This window comes from Paroedura picta, chromosome 5 (genome assembly GCF_049243985.1).
Source record: "Paroedura picta isolate Pp20150507F chromosome 5, Ppicta_v3.0, whole genome shotgun sequence".
NCBI classification, from domain to species: Eukaryota; Metazoa; Chordata; class Lepidosauria; order Squamata; family Gekkonidae; genus Paroedura; species Paroedura picta.
The window spans coordinates 106,801,440-106,820,897 of record NC_135373.1 but is presented as its reverse complement, the minus strand read 5'-3'; the positions used below and the strand labels follow the sequence as shown (position 1 = coordinate 106,820,897).

The window sequence follows — 19,458 nt, the reverse complement described above, 5'->3', positions numbered from 1 at the left end:
ATTGCATCGTTCCCGGCCCTAGGGAAGCACGCCTAGCCTCGACCAGGGCCATGGCCTTTTCGGTCCTGGCCCCCACCTAGTGGAATGAGCTCCCGGGAGAGCTGCGGGCCCTGCGGGACCCTTCAACGTTCCGCAGGGCCTGCAAGACGGAGCTCTTCCACCAGGTCTATGGTTGAGGCTGGGGCTGCTGGGGTACATCGACTGCTCTCCCCCGGGCTTCTTCTTGAACATCGTTGACCTCCTTCTCCTCCACCCCCCCTTTTTTAGAAATGGGGGTAGGAAGGGGATCTTATTATTGTGCCGCCATGTTGTGACATTTTAAAGTCTTTTAATGGGAGTTTTAATGGGGTTTTTAAGACACTGTAACCTGCCACGAGCCATTTGGGAGTGGCGGGAAATAAATTGAAATAATAATAATAATAATAATAATAATAATAATAATAATAATAATAATAATAATAATAATAATAATAATAATAATCTATATACAGATGCATGCAGCCAGTTGGCACCCTGATCTAGATGGCCCAGGCTAACCCAATCTCATCAGATCTCAGAAGCTAAGCAAGGTTGTCTCTTGTTAGTGATTGGATGGGAGACCACCAAGGAAGTGCAGGGCCACAATGCAGAGACAGGCAATGGGAAACCACCTCTGAACGCCTCTTGCTTAGAAAACCTTATTGGATTACCATAAGGTGTGGTGGCTTGGTGGCAGTTTCCACCACTAGTCAGATGGTAGGAACCTGATGCATAAACTCATTCAACTGTATTGAACCTTAATCCACGCTTTTCTCAAGGTTTTCTTGTTGTATTCTCTCACACATAATTCTCATTCATCTTATGTGGTTATTCATTCCAGACCAGAGAATGTTGCGCAGGTTTCTATGGGACACAATGTGAGCCTTGTCCACAAGCAGTTGGAAACATTTGCTTTGGGAATGGGATTTGCTTGGATGGCTTCAATGGTACTGGTTTTTGTGAATGTGAAGCAGGCTTCAAAGGCCTGGCCTGCGATAGTTGCCTTGATGGCAAATACGGAACCAACTGTGATCAAGGTAAATGACTCCAAATGATTGATAACTGGTTAACGTTGTACAAAGTGTTGGCCATCTATCACAATCACAGATACTGGAAGAATAATATGTTTTTATTTATTGCATTTGTATGCCGCTGCTCTTAGACCGGCCAGCTCGTGGTAGCTAATAACAATTCTAAATACAGGTTAAAATTAAAATATTGGGGGGTTGGGTGCTAGGGACATGTAATACTTGTCCTCCTTCCTCAACCTCCTCCTGCTAATCATAGTGAAAAATATAGAGATTTGCTTAGGGGGCATATCCTAGAAAGGCATATCCTCACAAAATGACTTTAGATCAATTGGAAGGTATGGAAGTGCATTTAATTGATCTAAAGTCATTTTTTTAAAATTAACTGCCATATCCCCTCTCCCTCCATTTTTTTGTATTTTTTAAGATCTTTCTGTAAAAAAACTGGGAGTTCTCCAAGTTTGAAGAAATATCTGTTTTATGTCAACTTGGCTCCAGTTTGCAGATGTAACTATCCACAGATGGAGCCATGTTGACAATTAGATATATTGATATACCAAGGATAGGCTTCACTGTCCATTCATATTGATTCTTTTTCTTGTATTCAGAAACAAGCTATGCACAGGGAAATTAGATCACTGAATCTGTCTTCGTGTGCCTAGACAGCTCAACCTTCTCTCCAGTATACTTCTGTGCACATGGAAGAACTGTTCCGTGTGCATTCATGAAAACAGATCTGCAGGTCCAATGTGCCATTCATGTGGAATCTCTTTGTTACTCATACATAGGAGGATTTTGCACGTTAGGCATGCAAAAAATCTGTCTGCATCTACAGTGGCCATATTTCAGGCTTTCTATGAGATCAAGGTGCTTGGACACCAATGTAAAACCTCACAGTTCTCCACAGATTACTCTGCTTGGGAAGAAAATGGGAGAGTCTCTGCTCATGCAGAATTGTGTGGTGTGCTTGCGAAGGGAAGCCCTATTTATATTATGGGAACTTTGGAAATCATCAAGAGGGGTGCCTGTCCTTGCTCCCAACTTCCATGCGCTGATTGGGTCTTCTGGACTGAGCACTTTCACACATACTGAACAAGGCATTTTCAATCCACTTTCAATGTACTTTAGCATCCATTTACAAGTAGGTTTTGCAGTCACAGACATTAAACCCAGTTGCAAAGTACATTGCATGTGGATTGAAAGTGCATTATTCGGCCTGTATGAAAGAGGAACTGGGATAGCAGGGTTTTTTTCTCATCCTTCCTTAGTTCGCTGGCTGTCTTTGGAACTCATGTAATCTGAACAAGACAAATGTGACCAATTAATGTAGCCATTAATATCAAGTGATATTCACTATCAAGTGAGATTTTGAGATTTAGAAGCCCGCCATCTCTTTGCATTTAGAGTGTGCCTGTGTCCATGGGAGGTGCAACAGTGATATAAAAGGGGATGGCTCTTGTGAATGTGACGCTGGCTGGAGAGGTGTGAAATGCGACACCGGTAAGTGTGGCTGTCCTCCATGCAGATCCAAAGATGTGGATACATTCTCTGAACATCAGGCTCCTGCATCAGTTGGTCCAGCTGAAAGTATCAAAGAAAATGGACTGATAGCGATTTCACAGTGCTCCCTTGAGCCTTCATGCAAGGCCAAACTGAAAGTTATTTTTATAGCTACTGTTTTGTAATGTTTCTTGATATCAACAGAGTGGTAGGCACAATACCTGAAGGGCAAACTCTTACCATCTGTATGACAATTTATATGTGCAGCATAATTTCATGGCACAGTTTTCCTTTGGGCTACACCATTCCAATTGCAGGTAAATTTTGTGATTGAATTCTCTCATTCGGCAGATAGGGGAGGACCAGCCATGACTACCTGGATCATGTGATTCTGCAGTGTCCATCTATCAGTTCTTAGGCAGGTTTTCTCTACCAGGGTTTCATGAAACCTTGGGGGGGGGTTGATGGCCCTGGAAGGGTTTCCTGAATGGATGAGAGTTAATTAATTTTTATATATATTTTTTCAATTTGGTAAACCTTCATGCGGTGATATGACAATATATGGTCATGCCAACCCACCCACCCCTCCCAAAATGGCAAATGATGGGCCTGGAGGGGGTGGGAGGGAGAGGGCTTTAAGAGGGTGTGTCCACAGCTATGCTTCCCAACCATTTTCTACATGATTGTGCCAGTTCTGGGGTTCCTTGAAGCCTGAAGAATGTCTCAGGGGTTTCTCAAAGGTTTCTCAAAAATGAGAAATGCTGTCTTAGGCAAAAAGAGTCAAAGGGAAAGGGGGGAGTTGTCACTCTCTGACTGCACCCTAACAAAGGTTCTTTCTTCCTTTTTTTTTTTTTTTTGCTTCCCCAGAAGCCAAAGGTGATAACTGCAACAACAGTTGCCACACCAGTGCTAAGTATGTATGACATCAAACTAGTTAATAGATGTTAATGTTGCCTTGCTGACTACAGCACTATTTGTGAAGTGTGAGGGGTGGGGTCACAAAAAAGAAGAACCAGCTCTCGTGTGAATTTGGTATTCCTCACAGGCTTGAAGTATCCCACCCTGCTGTTAGTCCATATGGATTAGGAACAATTGGTTTGGGAATCTAGCTGGCTATCTCTGGATCTGCTGAAATATGAACAGAGCAAATGTTATCAATTAATATAGCCATGAATACCAAGTAAGAACCTTATGAGTGCTACGTACCCTAGCATGCCTAATAGTCTTTTTACTTTTTTCATTTTTAAATTTTATTTTACACAGAGAAAACTTATCCAACAGAAAATAGTGAGATACACTATTATAGTTCACGATTTGGTGAGACAAGCAGAATGTGAATAATTGACTTAAGCCTCAAAGCATTTCATATAAACTATTTGCCTCCAACATCAGGATTTGTTTAAGGGCTTTCTTTTTGATCATACAAAATAGCTGTTTTTTAATTGGGAGAGAATTTTTCTTCCAATGTTTGGCAAACATATGAGCAGTTATCTCAGTTATTCCAGGACAAGATAGCTGCCAGCTACTAGTAAGAAAGTTTCACACTGGTATGGAGACAGATGGGGCCAGCAGTAAATAGTAGGGTGTGAGCTGTGGATCACTGGCTTTGACAGTTTTATTTCTAATATGTCTTTGTGAACTACAAATGGATTCGAGGGGTTTGATTCGCTGGTTTGGCAGAGAGTTATCACGTGGCTGTGTTTGGATGCTGTGACACAGTTTACTAATGTAACAAGATTAACTTTTGCTTATATATTCCTACTGTTATGATGGTCAGTTCATAGTCTGAGGAAGAGTGCTTGCACTCGAAAGCTCACGCCTTGAATAAATCTTTGTTGGTCTTAAAGGTGCTCCCAGGGGCTCCTGGGAATTGTAGTCCATGGACATCTGGAGGGCTGCAGTTTGACTACCCGTGCTTTAGAGCAACAAAGCCTGAAAGTCTACTGGGGATGCTGCAGACCAAGTCTGCCCTTCTGAGTTTTCAGTAACCCTTTCTTCCATTTTAGCTGCCTTCTCAATCCTAAAGGGACATCATACTGCAAATGCGCGGCTGGGTTTAAAGGGAATGGAACACATTGCACTGGCAAGTGGATTTACTCCTGTTTGAAACCCTGTTTGCTGTCCTTAATGTTTTCCGGTTTAGGGAGGGAGTTACCACACATGTGTTAATTTGAGAAAAGGAATCATTCCAAATGTATTCACAATTAACAGTTTGTTTTTTAAAATGCAAATTTTCAGGCAAAGGAGGCAGGGTCCAGATTTGGATTATGTCTGTACTCTGTTTTATAGAAAGTTTAGGGCACTGCCTGCACTTGGGTGTTTGCAAATGTGTGCATATTGGGGAGAGCAAGGGGGGGTGACTCAGTGGTAGAGCATCTGCTTGGCATGCAGAAGGTCTCAGTTCAATCTCAAGCATCTCCAGCAAAAAGGAGCACGTGATGTGAAAGACCTCTTTCTGAGTCCCTGAGGCCCTGGAGAGCTGCTGCCAGTCTAAATAACCTGGTGGACCCTGATGGACCAATGGCCTGATTTAATAAAAGGCAGCTTCATATGTATGAGTTCAGAAACATGTTTGCCGGAGTGCCTGAGTGGCATTTTCCTGTCAGACATATCCAGTGAACCCAGGTGGGCTTTTTCATGTTATAGTTCCTTAGCATCATTCTAGGAAAGGAAAAGGTACAGTGCAGCCATGGTTATAGCTAGCAGTAAACCAGCCTTCCCCTGGAGGCTAGGAAATCTATACAATGGGGCCAACCCACTGACAATGTAGGGAATCCTTCCTACTCTGGAAAACTGCCATGTAAATTAACCCACGGGAAAAGTGTGGGAGAATCCTGATGAGGAAGGAAATTGCTGGGGAAGAGAGAGACTGTTGACAATAGTGGCGCATCCTGCTCAAGCCCATGAAAGACCAGAAGCCCTGTAGAGCAGGAGTAGTCAACCTGTGGTCCTCCAGATGTCCATGGACTACAATTCCCATGAGCTCCTGCCAGCGTTTGCTGGCAGGGACTCATGGGAATTGTAGTCCATGGTCATCTGGAGGACCACAGGTTGACTACCCCTGCTGTAGAGGAAGATCTGGGGGGAGGTGAGATTGGATTAGTCCCCCTCTCTCTTGATTCTTTAAAGAAGACCAGCTTGTCGTTTTACGTTGTGGGTCCTTTTACAGCCATTGACGGATGTGAAATCAGCAATGGAGGTTGTTCCGCTGAAGCAGAATGCAGACGAACCACTCCGGGAAATCGAGTGTGTGTTTGTAAAACAGGTTACACTGGAGATGGAATAGTCTGCCTTGGTAAGTATCCCCTGGGCATGAGCAGATCTTTGGCCTCAATAAAGACTGCTTCTTACAATCCAGTTTATTCCATGGATGAATTGTGCACATGAATACAATGTGGGGGTAAACACAGTGAGGAGTGCCTGGAGGGGCAACATTTCTGAACTAACCTGGGAAGTGACCCACTGGAGATATTGATACAGGTTGTTGACATGGATGAAGGTGACATGGATGGAGGTGATTCAGGTATGCATAAGGTGGAAGTGACACAGATTCATGCCATCTTATTTTGAAACATGGTTTCAGAGTTCTCCGCTGTCTGTGTCAAAACCTCTGCACATTAAGGAAAAGATCTGAGAAGACGGTTGTAGTTCCATGACATCATTTAAGGAAAGGGCACAGTGCAGCCAGCACTGGCTACTATATATAGTAGATATTTATATTTATTTATTTATATTTATATACCGCTGCTCCCATGTCTCACGGCGGTTTACAAAATCAATGAGTATAATTAAAAAATCCCCTAAAATCACCCATTAAAACACAGTTAGAACAATAACATAATATCAGATGGCGGACAATAAAATATTACCACTCCCCTCCCCCCCGTGATACCAAGGAGATTTTCTTAAGAGACGTAGAGGGTAATTGTGAGAATGACTGGAATCAGTAGCTTGCATTTCTAGGATCCGTTAAATGCAGGCTCATGAGAAATGGGAAAGTACTCATCTTTTTCTGCTTTTCTCATTTGATCTCATAAAGAAATTAACCCCTGCATAACAAATAATGGCGGATGTGACAAAAATGCCGAATGCACTCATATTGGACCCAATCAGGTAAGCCATTCCCAAGCCATTTCAGCAATGCATCTTGTATTAATAAATATGGTAGAACGTACATACATAAAACCTTTATTGGCATTATACAGGATATAAGAGTGGCAGAGCAGCGTTTGAATCTAGCGGCACCTTTAAGATTAACCAAGTTTTATTGAGGGTATGATCTTTCTGTGTACGCACATTTTCCCAGACACAAAAGCTCACGCCTCGAATGAAACTTTCTTGGACTTAACGGTGCCACAGAACTGAAAGTTTGTTCTGCTGCTTCAGACCAACACGGCTACCCACCTGATTCTGCTAAGTATGGCAGGCAGTCACTATTGTGGTGTCAACTGTATTTGTCGTATTCTGTACACCAGGGTCTGGGACGCAAATATAGTATTAAGGCTGACAAAAAGTTGCATATTTAATCAGGTATTTGCATTCCAGCTGAGCTGTCCGAGATAAACAGGGATGATGAATGAATGCTTGTATGGAGAGGTTATTACATTTTTGTCACAACATTCCATTTTCATTATGGAAAAAAAGCTGCAAAATGTACTAACAGAGAGAGGATACTGCTACCTTGCATGCTTTGCATGTGAGAGAAGGCAGGTTACAAGGAAGATATGAGCACAGAACGGACTGAAGTATTCTTTGCTATGTTTTCCCACTCACTATGCAAATTTTAAAAAGAGGCGATGTTAAAAGGTTTTTTCGGTCTTATTACATACCTTGCTTTATTTCTGTTCGTGGCAGGCAGCATGCAACTGTTTAAAAGGGTATTCTGGAAATGGCAATACATGCACCTACATCAGTTTATGTTCAATTGTGAGTACCTTCATATTGTTTGAGATTTGGGTTTTTGGAATGGTTTTGCTTTGCGTCTGTCACTTCTGAAGTAGAGATCCGCTGTTTGTTCAGGGTGCAGCCTAACAGTGACAGACAGTATAAATCTCTACATACTGGCATGAAGATATCAGCTGCTGAGCTCCATATCTAGTGGATATTCAGCTGTGTACCAGTTGCAGGCAGATCTAGAGCCACCCTGCCTGATCTCCTCTAGGCTTAAAATGAGGACTTGGCTCCAAAGCATAATAAAGACAGAATGCCTCATGAATGTACTCCAGGGTCACACAAATCTTCTTCCGTATCATTCTACATTTCATACAGTATATATGCCACCAAAGTGAGTACCCTACCTTAGCTCATATTGTAAGAATAAAATGAAGGAGGGAATAATTAAATGTTTGTTTGTCTACCACCCTCCCTAGGCCACTGTAAGCTCCTGCATGGAAGGCAGGGTAAAGCTGTACTACATAAATGAATAAATCTCAAGTACTAGTTGGAAATATATTGTGTCTTTTAAGTTCAGGTTCTCCTTCTCCTGTGCTCATCAGCACTGGGATGAGTGATCACTGAAAGTCCACTTCCCCAGTAGGGATGCCAGCCTTCGGGTGGGACTTGGGGATTCCCTGGAATTTCAGATGATCTCTAGACTACAGAGATCAGTTTCCCTGGAGAAAATGGATTCTCTGGAGGATGGCACCGTATCCCACTGAGGTCTCTGTCCTCCCCAGGCTCGTCCTCAAATTGTCAGGTGACAAGGGGAACCTGGCATCTTTTCTTCCGAGTCACAACAATAAGCTGGTATTTCAATCACAAACGTATACTTGGGTGCTGCACGGTTGCAGCCATAGCTGGCACTCTGGTGGGAGAATCTGGGAGCGAGGATGAGTTCTTTGACAGGACACCAAAGTCTGACATCACAAAAGTGGAAGTTACATTCTTGCATTGGAACAACATTCTAATATCCGTTTAGGTAAGCCCTAGAGCAGTGCCCCAGTACGATGATATCACTTGTGCTGGAAGTGATGTCACATATTGGCACAATGCTGAAGATTCTCACACCCATTTTTCTGCCACCAGCCTGTCCATCAACAGCAGGGTACAGCTGAGGTCAGAAATTATACTGACCTACTTTGTTTTGAACCAAGCTAGACAGAATGACTGAGAGAATCTGTGAACAGCATGCCAATTGGGACCAATTTGGGGATCAGTTGGGATCCACATGGGTCAGAAGGATTTAATCTTTCCCCTCATACAACATGCACAATTTAAAACACCCACATCTCCTGCTTTTTGCCCTGTGGCCAGTGGTCGTGGAGGGTCAGGTCATGAAATTTATGTGGGGGGAGTTAAATTCCCCCTTCTCCTGTGCAAAGGCACTGTTCCAAATCAGGCTTTCACATAGCTGGAGTTGACAGTTGGCTGTAGGAGATCCCTTTCAAGGTTCCCATTCATAACTTGGACCTCCAGTGCCATGAGGAGGGGGCTGTCCTTGCAGTGCCAAAGAGGATCTGAAATGTTGCAGTTGTGCAAGGTGCTGCCAGTTGGATCCCCATGCTGCTTGAGGATGAGTGAACAAGCAGGATGGGCATGCTTTGATGGCAGACACTTGCATGTGGCACGTTTGCATCCACATTCATTTATGGTGTTAAAGCAGTGAAATGGAGGTGAGATTTTGTTTCACACTGTTGCCTTCCTGACAGAACAATGGCGGTTGTGGGGATAACGCAATCTGTAACGATACTGAAGAGACGGAAAGGACCTGCATGTGTAGAACTGGTTACATTGGTGATGGATTTACTTGCAGAGGCAGCATCATCCAGGTGAAACATTGTTTTATTAAGAATCTGTCAGTCAAGCTGTGTTCAGGAGCTGAACTAAAGCCAGGCAGGATCCATGCTTTATTGGACACTGTGATAGCTCATGATACCACAGTAGGAGGAGGAACTGGTTGCTGCAGAGACCAATTCAGGGGAAATAGATGCAGTGTGGATGGGTCATCTAGCATGGGCCTTTTGTAGATGCAACTTTACTAGTGCAGGGGACTTTCAGTGGAAGGGTTGCATCACTGTCTTCCTCCTCCGTTGGTTCGTTTGTTCCTTTTGTTCGTTCCTTTTGTTCGTTCCGTTCCGTTCCGTTCTTTCTTTCTTTCTTTCTTTCTTTCTTTCTTTCTTTTCTTTCTTTTCTTTCTTTCTTTCTTTCTTTCTGCCATTACCATGTGCTTGTAGCCAACCATCTCTCTAGGGAGAAGAGAAAGAGGCCAGGATAAAGTAGTAGAATGAATTAATTGATCTTGAAGAGTAGGAAAGCATTTTAGCAATTGCCTAGTTCAGTGTTTCCTAACCAAAGTGCTGAGGTACTCTACAGTGTCACAAAGGCCCCTCAATGGGACCACGGTGTGGGGGTTTTCAAAATGGTGGGTGGAGAAAGCCTTCCCAACCTGTGTCTGCCATTTTTGGCTCTTAGCAAAGAGGAAAGAAAAAGGATTTTCATTTTTTTAAATCTACTGTTATTTAGGGCAGGTTGACCTGCCTTTTCCTAAGGTGGACAATGATGAATCTGGAGGGGATGGGAAGAGGATGGGCCCCAGTCATTTAAACCTTTGCCTCTCAAGGCTCCTCTCACTTGTAGGGGGGGCATGGCAGGAAGGCGTGGCCAGCTGTTTCTATAGTTTGATGTCATGGCTTCTCATAATTCTCTTTGTTGTCATTGAAGGAACTTCAAAGGAATGTCAACACTAGTCGATTTAAAATGTATCTTCAGGTAAGACAGTTACTGGAGGCTTTTTTTTTTTGTATCTGGTATTTATTTGTTTTTTTGACTTATATATTGCCCTACCCAGTGAGCGGGCTAAAGGCAGTGGACATCATATTGACAACATCAACAATAATTAAAAGTTCATTAATTTTTAATCTATAATAGATATACTTAAATTTTAATATGGTATCTGATGTTAACCAAATAGCAGCAGCATCAATCTCAATTTGTCTTCTGATATTCTGTACCCTGATAGATAGAATGCAGATGTTGAAAATTAAATCAGCATCATGGTTCAAGCACTTTAAATATGACCATTGTAGCTCCTCTTATCTAGTTAAGATTCCTAACCATAATCTCAGAGCAGCTTTCACATCACTTCATTTTGAAATGATGCCCATGGAGGTCTTAGCTAGCCTTTATAACTGTACCCTAAAAAAATCAGCTGCCACTTGACAGCACTTTCCAGCACCAACTAAACATAGTTAGTAGAGTGGCCCATATTTGGATATTCATGCTTCTTTAATTGATTTAATTAAAATGCGATGTTTGAACCAAGCCATGGGCTTTTGATGGGTGGGTCTTTGTTTTCTACAATGTTTTTAAGGATTGCCAGAAAACTTGAAAAATGCTTTATGAGAGCAGCTTTTCACGTAGAGTCTCCCAGAATTACATTTGGTCTCCAGTCTATAGAGCTTGGTTCCCCTGAAGAAAATGGTGGTAGTTTATCATGGTGGTAGTTTATCAAATGTCACAACTCTGCTTGGAATTGAGATCTGGTCTTGCTTTGTTGCAGGATGCTGGTGTCCAAGATATGGAAGGGACTGGGCCTTTCACTGTTTTTGTACCCCACAGAAAAGTAGTTCAGTCGAAAGTAAGTAAGCAAAGAGTAAAATCATGCTAAATGATTTTGGTTATGTTCTACACAGGTTTTTTCCCCTCTTGTATTTGTCATTCACTTTTCTCTTCCAAGACTAACGAGTGGGTCAAAACTGGTGTGATGCCCCAGATCCTTCGCAACCATATAGTAGCCTGCAGTGCACTACTCTACGACGATCTGACAGCGGACAAAAACCTAACTACTCTCAAGGGAGAACAACTCAAGATAACCATCTCACAGGTACCTAAGTGTGCAGATTCACTTCCAGTTCTCTGTTTGGAAAAGAGATGGCGTACGGAATTGTAAATGGTTGGGGGGAAAGTAAACTGGGGAGTTCTGCTGAATGTCCAGAATAATGAATTAAGACCAAATTATTAACTTCTACACACGCACTCCAAAGGCTGGTTCACATGCAACACCCCTAAGGGCAGAATGCATATACCGTTCATGTTGAGTTCACCTGTGTCTGCTTTGCCATGCCAAAGAAGGGAGCCCGAGCAGCCAGTTTGGATTAAGAGATTCTTAAGAACATACCATTCTGTGCCTTGCCCTCCTCTCCAAAGGAGAAGAAGAATCACCACAGCAGCTGCCTTTGCCAGATTTTAAGGGTGGACCAGCCCCTGAGCAAGACCATGAGATAGTGTTATTTATTATTTAATTTATATCCCACCCCTCACAAAGTCTTGAAGTGGTTAACAAGGTAAGGATTTACAGTAAACCTGTCAAAGTAGAATAAAAAGTAGACCCCTAGCCCATCAAAGTCAGTAGTGTTTGCTCAGACTGGCAGTGGCTTTCCAGGGTCTCAGGGTCTTTCACATCACCTATGACCTGGACCTTTTAGTTGGAGATGCCAAAGATTGAACCTGGGACCTTCTGCATGCCAAGCAGATGCTCTACCACCGAGCCACAGCCTCTACAAATACTGCAAGGTGTGGATCACTCTAGCCTGCCTTATTTATTCACACTAAGCACTTGGATTCCATGGAAAAAATTGTTGCCTCTGTTTGCCTTTTTAGAGTTCAGTATTTTTAAACGGCAACACTAAGATTTTGACCAGTGACATAATAAGTGTAAATGGAATCATACATATCATAGACAATTGGCTAATTCCACAGAGGATTCAAGATTTTGCAACATCTCATCCAGCAACTGAAAGGGTATGTAAAATTTAGTTTTGGATTCCCAGTTCATTAAAAATGGTTCAAGCAAATGAACTTAACCAACATTTCATCTTTCTAGGAAAGTCTCAAAATGGTTGCAGCAAAGAATGGGTATATCATGTTTGCCAACTTGCTTGAGGTAAGTCTATAGGATTTTGTAATTTGGCAAAATGCTGTCATAATAGTGTCCAAATTATTTTAAGCCTGTGGTGTGTTGGTGCCCACTTGGTGTAGTGGTTAGGAGTACGGACTTCTAATCTTGCGAACCGGGTTCGATTCCCCACTTCTCCTCCACATGCTACCAGCTGAGTGACCTTGGGCTCGCCACAGCACTGATAAAGCTGTTCTGCCCGAGCAGTGATATCAGGGCTCTCTCAGCCTCACCCACCCCACAGGGAGTCTGTTGTGGGGAGAGGAAAGGGAAGGCAAATGCAAGCTACTTTGTGATGCCTTCTAGTAGAGAAAAGCAGCATATAAGAACAAACTCTCTTCTTCTTCTTCAATAGACTAACTTGTAGTTAGCTTGATGGAAAAACTAGTTTGACTTTTATTTCAGAGTGCTGGGCTATTCGGTTTCATCAATGATCCAGCTCACCAACCAATCACCTTGTTCTGGCCCACTGACAAAGTGGTCAGAGCTCTGCCTGAGGAACAGCGGGATTTTCTATTTAAAATTTCAAGCAAGACAAAACTGCAGCAGTATCTGAAATTCCACATTATTAGAGATGTCAAGGTAGGCACTTTCTGGGTAAACATTTCCTGGTTATATAGGATTGCCAGATTTGGGTTGGGAAATCCCTGAGTGTTTGGAGGTGGAGTCTGGGGAGGGATCTCAACAGGGTGCAATGACATACAGCAGGGGTAGTCAAACTGTGGCCCTCCAGATGTCCATGGACTACAATTCCCAGGAGCCCCTGCCAGCAAATGCTGGCAGGGGCTCCTGGGAATTGTAGTCCATGAACATCTGGAGGGCCACAGTTTGACTACCCCTGACATACAGCCTGCCCTTCAAAGCAAGCATTTTCTCAATGGGAACTTATCTCTGTTGTATGAAGATCAGTAGAGATGGGCATGAACCAGGAAAATGCAGTTCAGTTTGGTTTGTGGCTGAACCACAAGCCGAACCATAAGATTTGTTAATTCATGATTAGTGGCCATGCAATTCATGATTAGTGGCCATGCAGACCCCATTGAAAGGGACTGCAGTTCCTTTTAATGGAATTTTCATAAAGCCTGAAAAGCAGCTGTGTGGACAGGGAGATATTCCCTGCCACAAGCTGTTTTGAGCTGTCTTGTTTAGTCTTTTTAAAATTTAACTATACTGCAAAACAACACAAAACAGCAGGTATGAGGGGGAGGCATTCCCCACCATACAGCTGTTCCATGCTGTCTTCTGCAGTCCCTTTTTTTTTTTTTTTTTTTTTTATAATGATTTTTTTTTATTTTCATAAAGATAGAAATATAATCATCATTTGAGAATATACGACCCCACATTGACTCCACAGTGATATAAACTTTTGCCCAAAACTCTAAGAGCCATGAGTCTAAGAGCCGTCCACATTTCCACTACATTTAAAAAAAAAAAAAAAAAGGCCTGTTTAGATATACAAAAGAAAAGTTATTATTAGTCAACTTACTTGAGAGATCGTAGACCTCACATTAACTGCTTGATACAATCTAAGAGCTATCCTAGCAGATATTTCTAGGTTTGAGTTAGATGCTTAACATTAAACATTTCTTATAGCACAGTATGAGTTTTGGCCCTGTATCAATACCCTGATGAAGGGAGAGGAAAGTAGGGCTTTGCCTTAAAGATGTACAAAGAAAAAAAATTACAAAAGGATTTCATAATTTCTCCTTATCCTTAATACAGATACATCTACAAACCATTTATACTTGACCCATTCTAAGAGCCATCCTGACAGGTATAAGTTGAGAGCTTTGCATTTTCTACAGATCAATATGGGCTTTGGCCCTATAACAATACACCAATAAAAAAAAAATAATAAGGGGGGAAAGCCCCATTTTATATTTCCAACGCTAACGATTATATTACCTATATGCCTACTAAGAAAAAGAAACAAGAGAGAAAAAAGGCACTGCTTCCCCTTTTTCATAAAAGTAGCAATGTAGAATACAGTATATGTTGTTAATACAGAGAATAATAAGATTTCCAGGTTTAGATTAAATGCTTAACATTAAACATAAAACAATATAAGCTTTCAGTCTTCTATAGCTTCTCCTTATCCTTGGTTCTGATACATCTACAAAACAATTTATGCTTGACCCATTCTAAGAACCATCCTAACAGAACATATTTTCAGATTTAAGTTGAAAGCTTAACATTGAACATTTTCTACAAGTCAGTGTAGGCTTTAGTCCTAGGACAATACACTGATAGAAGAAAGAAAAAATAAGGGGGGAGAACCCCATTTTACATTTTCAGCACTAATGATTATATTACCTATATGCCTACAAAAGAAAAGAGAAAAAAAAACAAGAGAGAAAGAGACACTGCTTCCCCTTTTTCATAAAAATGGAAATATAGAATATAGTATAACATTAAACATAAAACAATATGAGCTTTCGGTCTTCTTAAGGGGGTCTCATCTCGAGGCTTGCTACATCTTGTCGTTCCCGTAAAATTATATTCTGTCCCATAGGCCTTTGGCGTAGAAAGTGCAGTTGTACTCTTTCCCGCAGAGTATGCATCGATAAATCTTGAGGCTGTTGCACCTCCTGGACTCCAGTATCAATACAATTTTTTCCCCAGAGAGATCCTTTAAATCGGTTACTTTCACTGCAGATCCATATTTCTTTTGATTGATTTTTGTACACTGTTGCTTTGAGATGGCTGTATGTCTTTTTAAAAAGGGTGTCCTTATCTGGGCTGCAGAACTCCGGCATCCCATTTTCCGTCTCCAGAATTTCAGATTTCTCTTCTACTGTTGGTTTTCCACCTTGTTTAGAGCTGTCATCAGCCACTGTTATTGATCCATTATTCCTGTTAAAGACGTCTTCCTTGGCATCTTGGATCTCCTTGAAGATATGAATTTCAGATTTCTCTTCTGCTGTTGGTTTTCCACCTTGTTTAAAGCTGTCATCAGTCACTGTTATTAATCCATCATTCCTATTGAAGACTTCTTCCTTGCCATCTTGAATCTCCTTGGAGATATTTTTGATCAATCCATCTAAGAATACTTTGTAATCTTGGGTTTGTATCTCTATTAGATGAGCCAATCTTTTTAACATAGACATGATTTTGACTTTAAAAAAAACCGGCCTCAAACAATTTTACAAGTGGCCAGTAGAGGTCCTCTGTTTTATCCTCTAATGTTCCGGCACAGGCATGTGACGTATTGAAGTCAGTTAAGGCACAGAGTTCTCGTGAGATTTTCCCATTCACAGCTCTTATCTTCTTATCTTCGAAAACCAAAACAATTACAATAAGAGCTTTTGCCAATTAATTCGAGTTGATTTGAGTCCTTCTTCTGCTTAGTTAGGAGAATTAGCCTGCCTCTTAACGAGGTGGCTTCAGGCAGAGCAGAGTAAGAGGAGGGGGGAAACAAAGGGCTTTGATGCAGGAAGAAAGACGAAGAAAAAAAAACGAGAGATACTTGCAGTAAATGATGTTTTGGAACTCAGCCGATGTCCTCCCCTCAGTTCAAAGCGTTCATTTGTGGTAAATCATCATGTAGGGTTGAAGCAGATACTTTAAGATTAAAGAAAGAAAAGAAAGTCCGAGGTAGAAAATGGCAGTCGTCCTCTGGACCTGGAACGCTGACAGCCTATAATCCAGGGAGATATACTCCCTAAAGGATTGGAGACGGCCCCAAGAACTTCCTGGGTAGAAAGGTGAGGTGGGGTTTGCGTACCCCTCCTCTTTTCTGCCAATTGCTTGCACAATTGACCCCTGTCAGGCTTCAGAGATAGCAGAGCAGATGCCCTGCCACCCTCTCAGGACGACATCTTTAGCCACACCCCCTTCTGCAGTCCCTTTGAACTGTAAAGAGGCTGCAAAGCAGCACAAAAAAAACAGCTGACCTTGGCTGTATTCTTTAGTCCCTTTAAACTTTAAACCTAATCTTTACAGGGTTTACACAAGATAGCCCAAAATAGCTGCATGGCAGAGAGCATCTCCTCCTTGCTCAGCTGTTCTTGTGTCTTTTACAGGAAACTGAAAACAGGAATTTAAAGAGATCTAAAGTCCCTTTAATTCTCTGTTTTCTGCTCCACCGTGAACTGCTAGAAAAGTTTGTGGAAGTTTGTGATGGTAAAGGCATAATGAATTTCTGTTCCTGGACCACAAACAGGGCAAACTGCATGACAAATTTTGTTTTGTGGTTCTATTCATGTCCATTCCTAGAGCTTAGTTGTAATATTGGATGATCTGCAGGCCTCAGGTTGGCAACTCTGTGTAGAGTGTGTTTCTGTTTGCTAATATCTCTAAATTACAGTGTCTGTACTTTCTGTCTTCTGTCCATTTCTTCCATAGATTCCAGCCTATGCTCTCCCTACTTCCAATTCACTGACAACAGTTCAAGGTTTTGATCTCAGTGTGACATGCAGTAATGATAATAATGAAATTGTAAGTACCTCATATTAGTAGATTACCTAATCCTTGGATTTTTTTAAATTCAATTACATAGATGCCAAGGTTTAGAGAGCCAGTTTGGTGTAGTGGTTAGGAGTGCGGACTTCTAATCTGGCAAGCCGGGTTCGATTCTGCACTTCCCCACATGCAGCCAGCTGGGTGACCTTGGGCTCGCCATGGCACTGATAAAGCTGTTCTGACCGAGCAATAATATCAGGGCTCTCTCAGCCTCACCCACCTCATAGGGTGTCAGTTGTGGTGAGAGGAAAGGGAAGGCGAATGTAAGCTGCTTTGAGACTCCTTCAGGTAGAGAAAAGCGGCATATAAGAACCAACTCTTCTTCTTCTTCTTCTTCTTCTTCTTCTTCTTCTTCTAAATGAAAACAAGGAGAGTCTTCTTTGTAATATAGTTCCCCCATTCTGTTGATTTGTACATAGGTTGAGGGGGATTCAACCTATGACTTTAGAACAGCCTTTCTCAACTTTTTAACCATTGAGAAACCCCCTGAAATTTTCCAGGCTTTGAGAATCCCCAGAAGTGGTGTGATTGTGCAGAATAAGGTTGGGAAGCATAGCTGTGTACATGCCAACCTGGGGCCCCTCCCCTTCCCACCCCCTCCAGGCCCATCATTGGCCATTTTGAGAGGAGGGTCAGGTTGACATGATCATATATGGCCTTCTACCCAATAAATGTTTAACAAACTTTTAAAAATATGTAAAAATTTAATTAACTCCCACGCATTAAAGGAAACTCTTTCAGGGCAATCAAGAAACCCTAGGGTTTAGAGCCAGTGTGACTTAGTATAGAACAAAAGAAATTGAATCTTTATGTCGGGTATATTGGAGGGACCGTTGGGTTGCTAGAGCAACCAATATAGTAAAGGAATGGTAATAACAACCACTGTCAGGGCTGCAGAAACTTTAAGCATTATTAATCTATGTGTCCATTATCAGTTCTCTTCAGTGGGTGAAGAGCTGCATGTGCAGACTGAGGTGGATCTAGATGCAGCATTGCCCATGCTTTCCCATCTGTCTTGCATTAGGAATGGGTGCCCACATTTTTACATGCAACCAAAGGAAGAGGCACAAGCTTGAGGAAATCGTCTTAAGCTAGAGGAAAGCTTCAAACTTTTGCAGAATAGTAGGATATAGACCATTATATCTGTGCTTCCTGTTTTCTCTTACTCTGTGGCCTGAAAGAGATTGTGAAAGAGAGATAACTTTATGTAACTTTCTCCTTCAGGGCGAATTGTATATCAATGATAGGAACTGCAAGGTAGTACAAAGGTATCTGGAGTTTGATGGTGGTGTTGCTTATGGGATTGACTGCGTATTAACAGATCCCAACATTGGAGGTCGCTGTGACAGTTTCATCAGTCGCGATGTTTCGGTCAGTCCTTATGAATTATTGTTACCCTTCTGAAGCTCAGATTAATCTAGTTCATCTTACATATATGGGTACCCCGACGGGGCCCCCCTAGGAAGATATGATGCTATGCTGGCTCTGTCATTGGCAGGACCAGTTGTCGCATTCACTCGCCGCCCCGGCTGGCAGCCATTCCGTGAGAGGCTTAGTTATTTTACCATCATCTGTACTGTATTTGTTTTTTTAAATAAGGATATAAGATTTTAATGGGGTTTTATTGTATTACACTGTTATGTAACCCGCCACAAGCCAGCTGAGAGTGGTGGGTAGTAACAACAACAACAACAACAACAACAACAACATTTATTATTATTATTATTATTATTATTATTATTATTATTATTATTATTATTATTATTATTATTATTAGTCGGTGCAAGCTTAAATGGACTCCGGGGAATAGTAGAGGACAGGAAAGCCTGGAGGATCATGTGGTCGCGATGGGTCGGACATGACTTCGCACCTAACAACAACAACAACAATAGATATATAGGCTTACAATATGGAGACTGGGAAGCCATGTTTCAACTATCTGTAACCAAAACTAGTCCAACTATTTTTTGTAGATTGGCTGTCTCCCCACTGCCATAATTTGCACAGTTGTATATGGTCAAAACTTTGTAAAATACTCTTAGCAAAATAATCAGATAACTTTTTTTTAAGTGTGCAGTACCACCAAAAAAGAGGTCAACTCAGTAAGTGGGCAGATTCTTATGGAAGGTGGTCCTGTGCTTAGACCCAATTTTTGCTAAACTTTATTATACTGTGTATTTTAATAATTAGGAAACATTTATTTTAAAGTTTTCTGATTTACAATACGTTTTTCTTTAATTTTCCCAGGGAGATTGTGGTAGTTGTTATAGAACTCCAAAGTGTCCTGCTGAGGCTAAAGTAAAGGTAATTAATAGTTCCATACTTCTAACTAGTTTGGTGTAGTGATTAGGAGTGCGGACTTCTAATCTGGCTAGCCGGGTTCAATTCTGCACTCCACATGCAGCCAGCTGGGTGACCTTGGGCTCGCCACGACACTGATAAAACTGTTCTGACCGGGCAGTGATATCAGGGCTCTCTCAGCCTCACCCACCTCACAGGATGTCTGTTGTGGGGAGAGGAAAGGGAAGGCAACTGTAAGCCGCTTTGAGACTCCTTCAG

At 41.9% G+C, this 19,458-nt stretch overlaps 1 protein-coding gene across 1 annotated transcript in view; it reads left to right on the top strand.

Moving 5' to 3' along the window:
- STAB2 (stabilin 2) overlaps positions 1–19,458 on the top strand; it is a 63,162-nt gene that overhangs the window by 22,009 nt on the left and 21,695 nt on the right. The window contains exons 13-29 of the mRNA XM_077339747.1: positions 860–1,055; positions 2,451–2,546; positions 3,414–3,459; positions 4,553–4,629; positions 5,716–5,841; positions 6,586–6,659; positions 7,401–7,472; positions 9,194–9,313; positions 10,206–10,253; positions 11,044–11,121; positions 11,221–11,367; positions 12,144–12,284; positions 12,367–12,426; positions 12,844–13,020; positions 16,783–16,875; positions 18,124–18,270; positions 19,147–19,203. Coding sequence (XP_077195862.1) covers positions 860–1,055; positions 2,451–2,546; positions 3,414–3,459; positions 4,553–4,629; positions 5,716–5,841; positions 6,586–6,659; positions 7,401–7,472; positions 9,194–9,313; positions 10,206–10,253; positions 11,044–11,121; positions 11,221–11,367; positions 12,144–12,284; positions 12,367–12,426; positions 12,844–13,020; positions 16,783–16,875; positions 18,124–18,270; positions 19,147–19,203 — 1,755 coding nt within the window. The remainder of the gene's footprint in view (positions 1–859; positions 1,056–2,450; positions 2,547–3,413; positions 3,460–4,552; positions 4,630–5,715; positions 5,842–6,585; positions 6,660–7,400; positions 7,473–9,193; positions 9,314–10,205; positions 10,254–11,043; positions 11,122–11,220; positions 11,368–12,143; positions 12,285–12,366; positions 12,427–12,843; positions 13,021–16,782; positions 16,876–18,123; positions 18,271–19,146; positions 19,204–19,458) is intronic.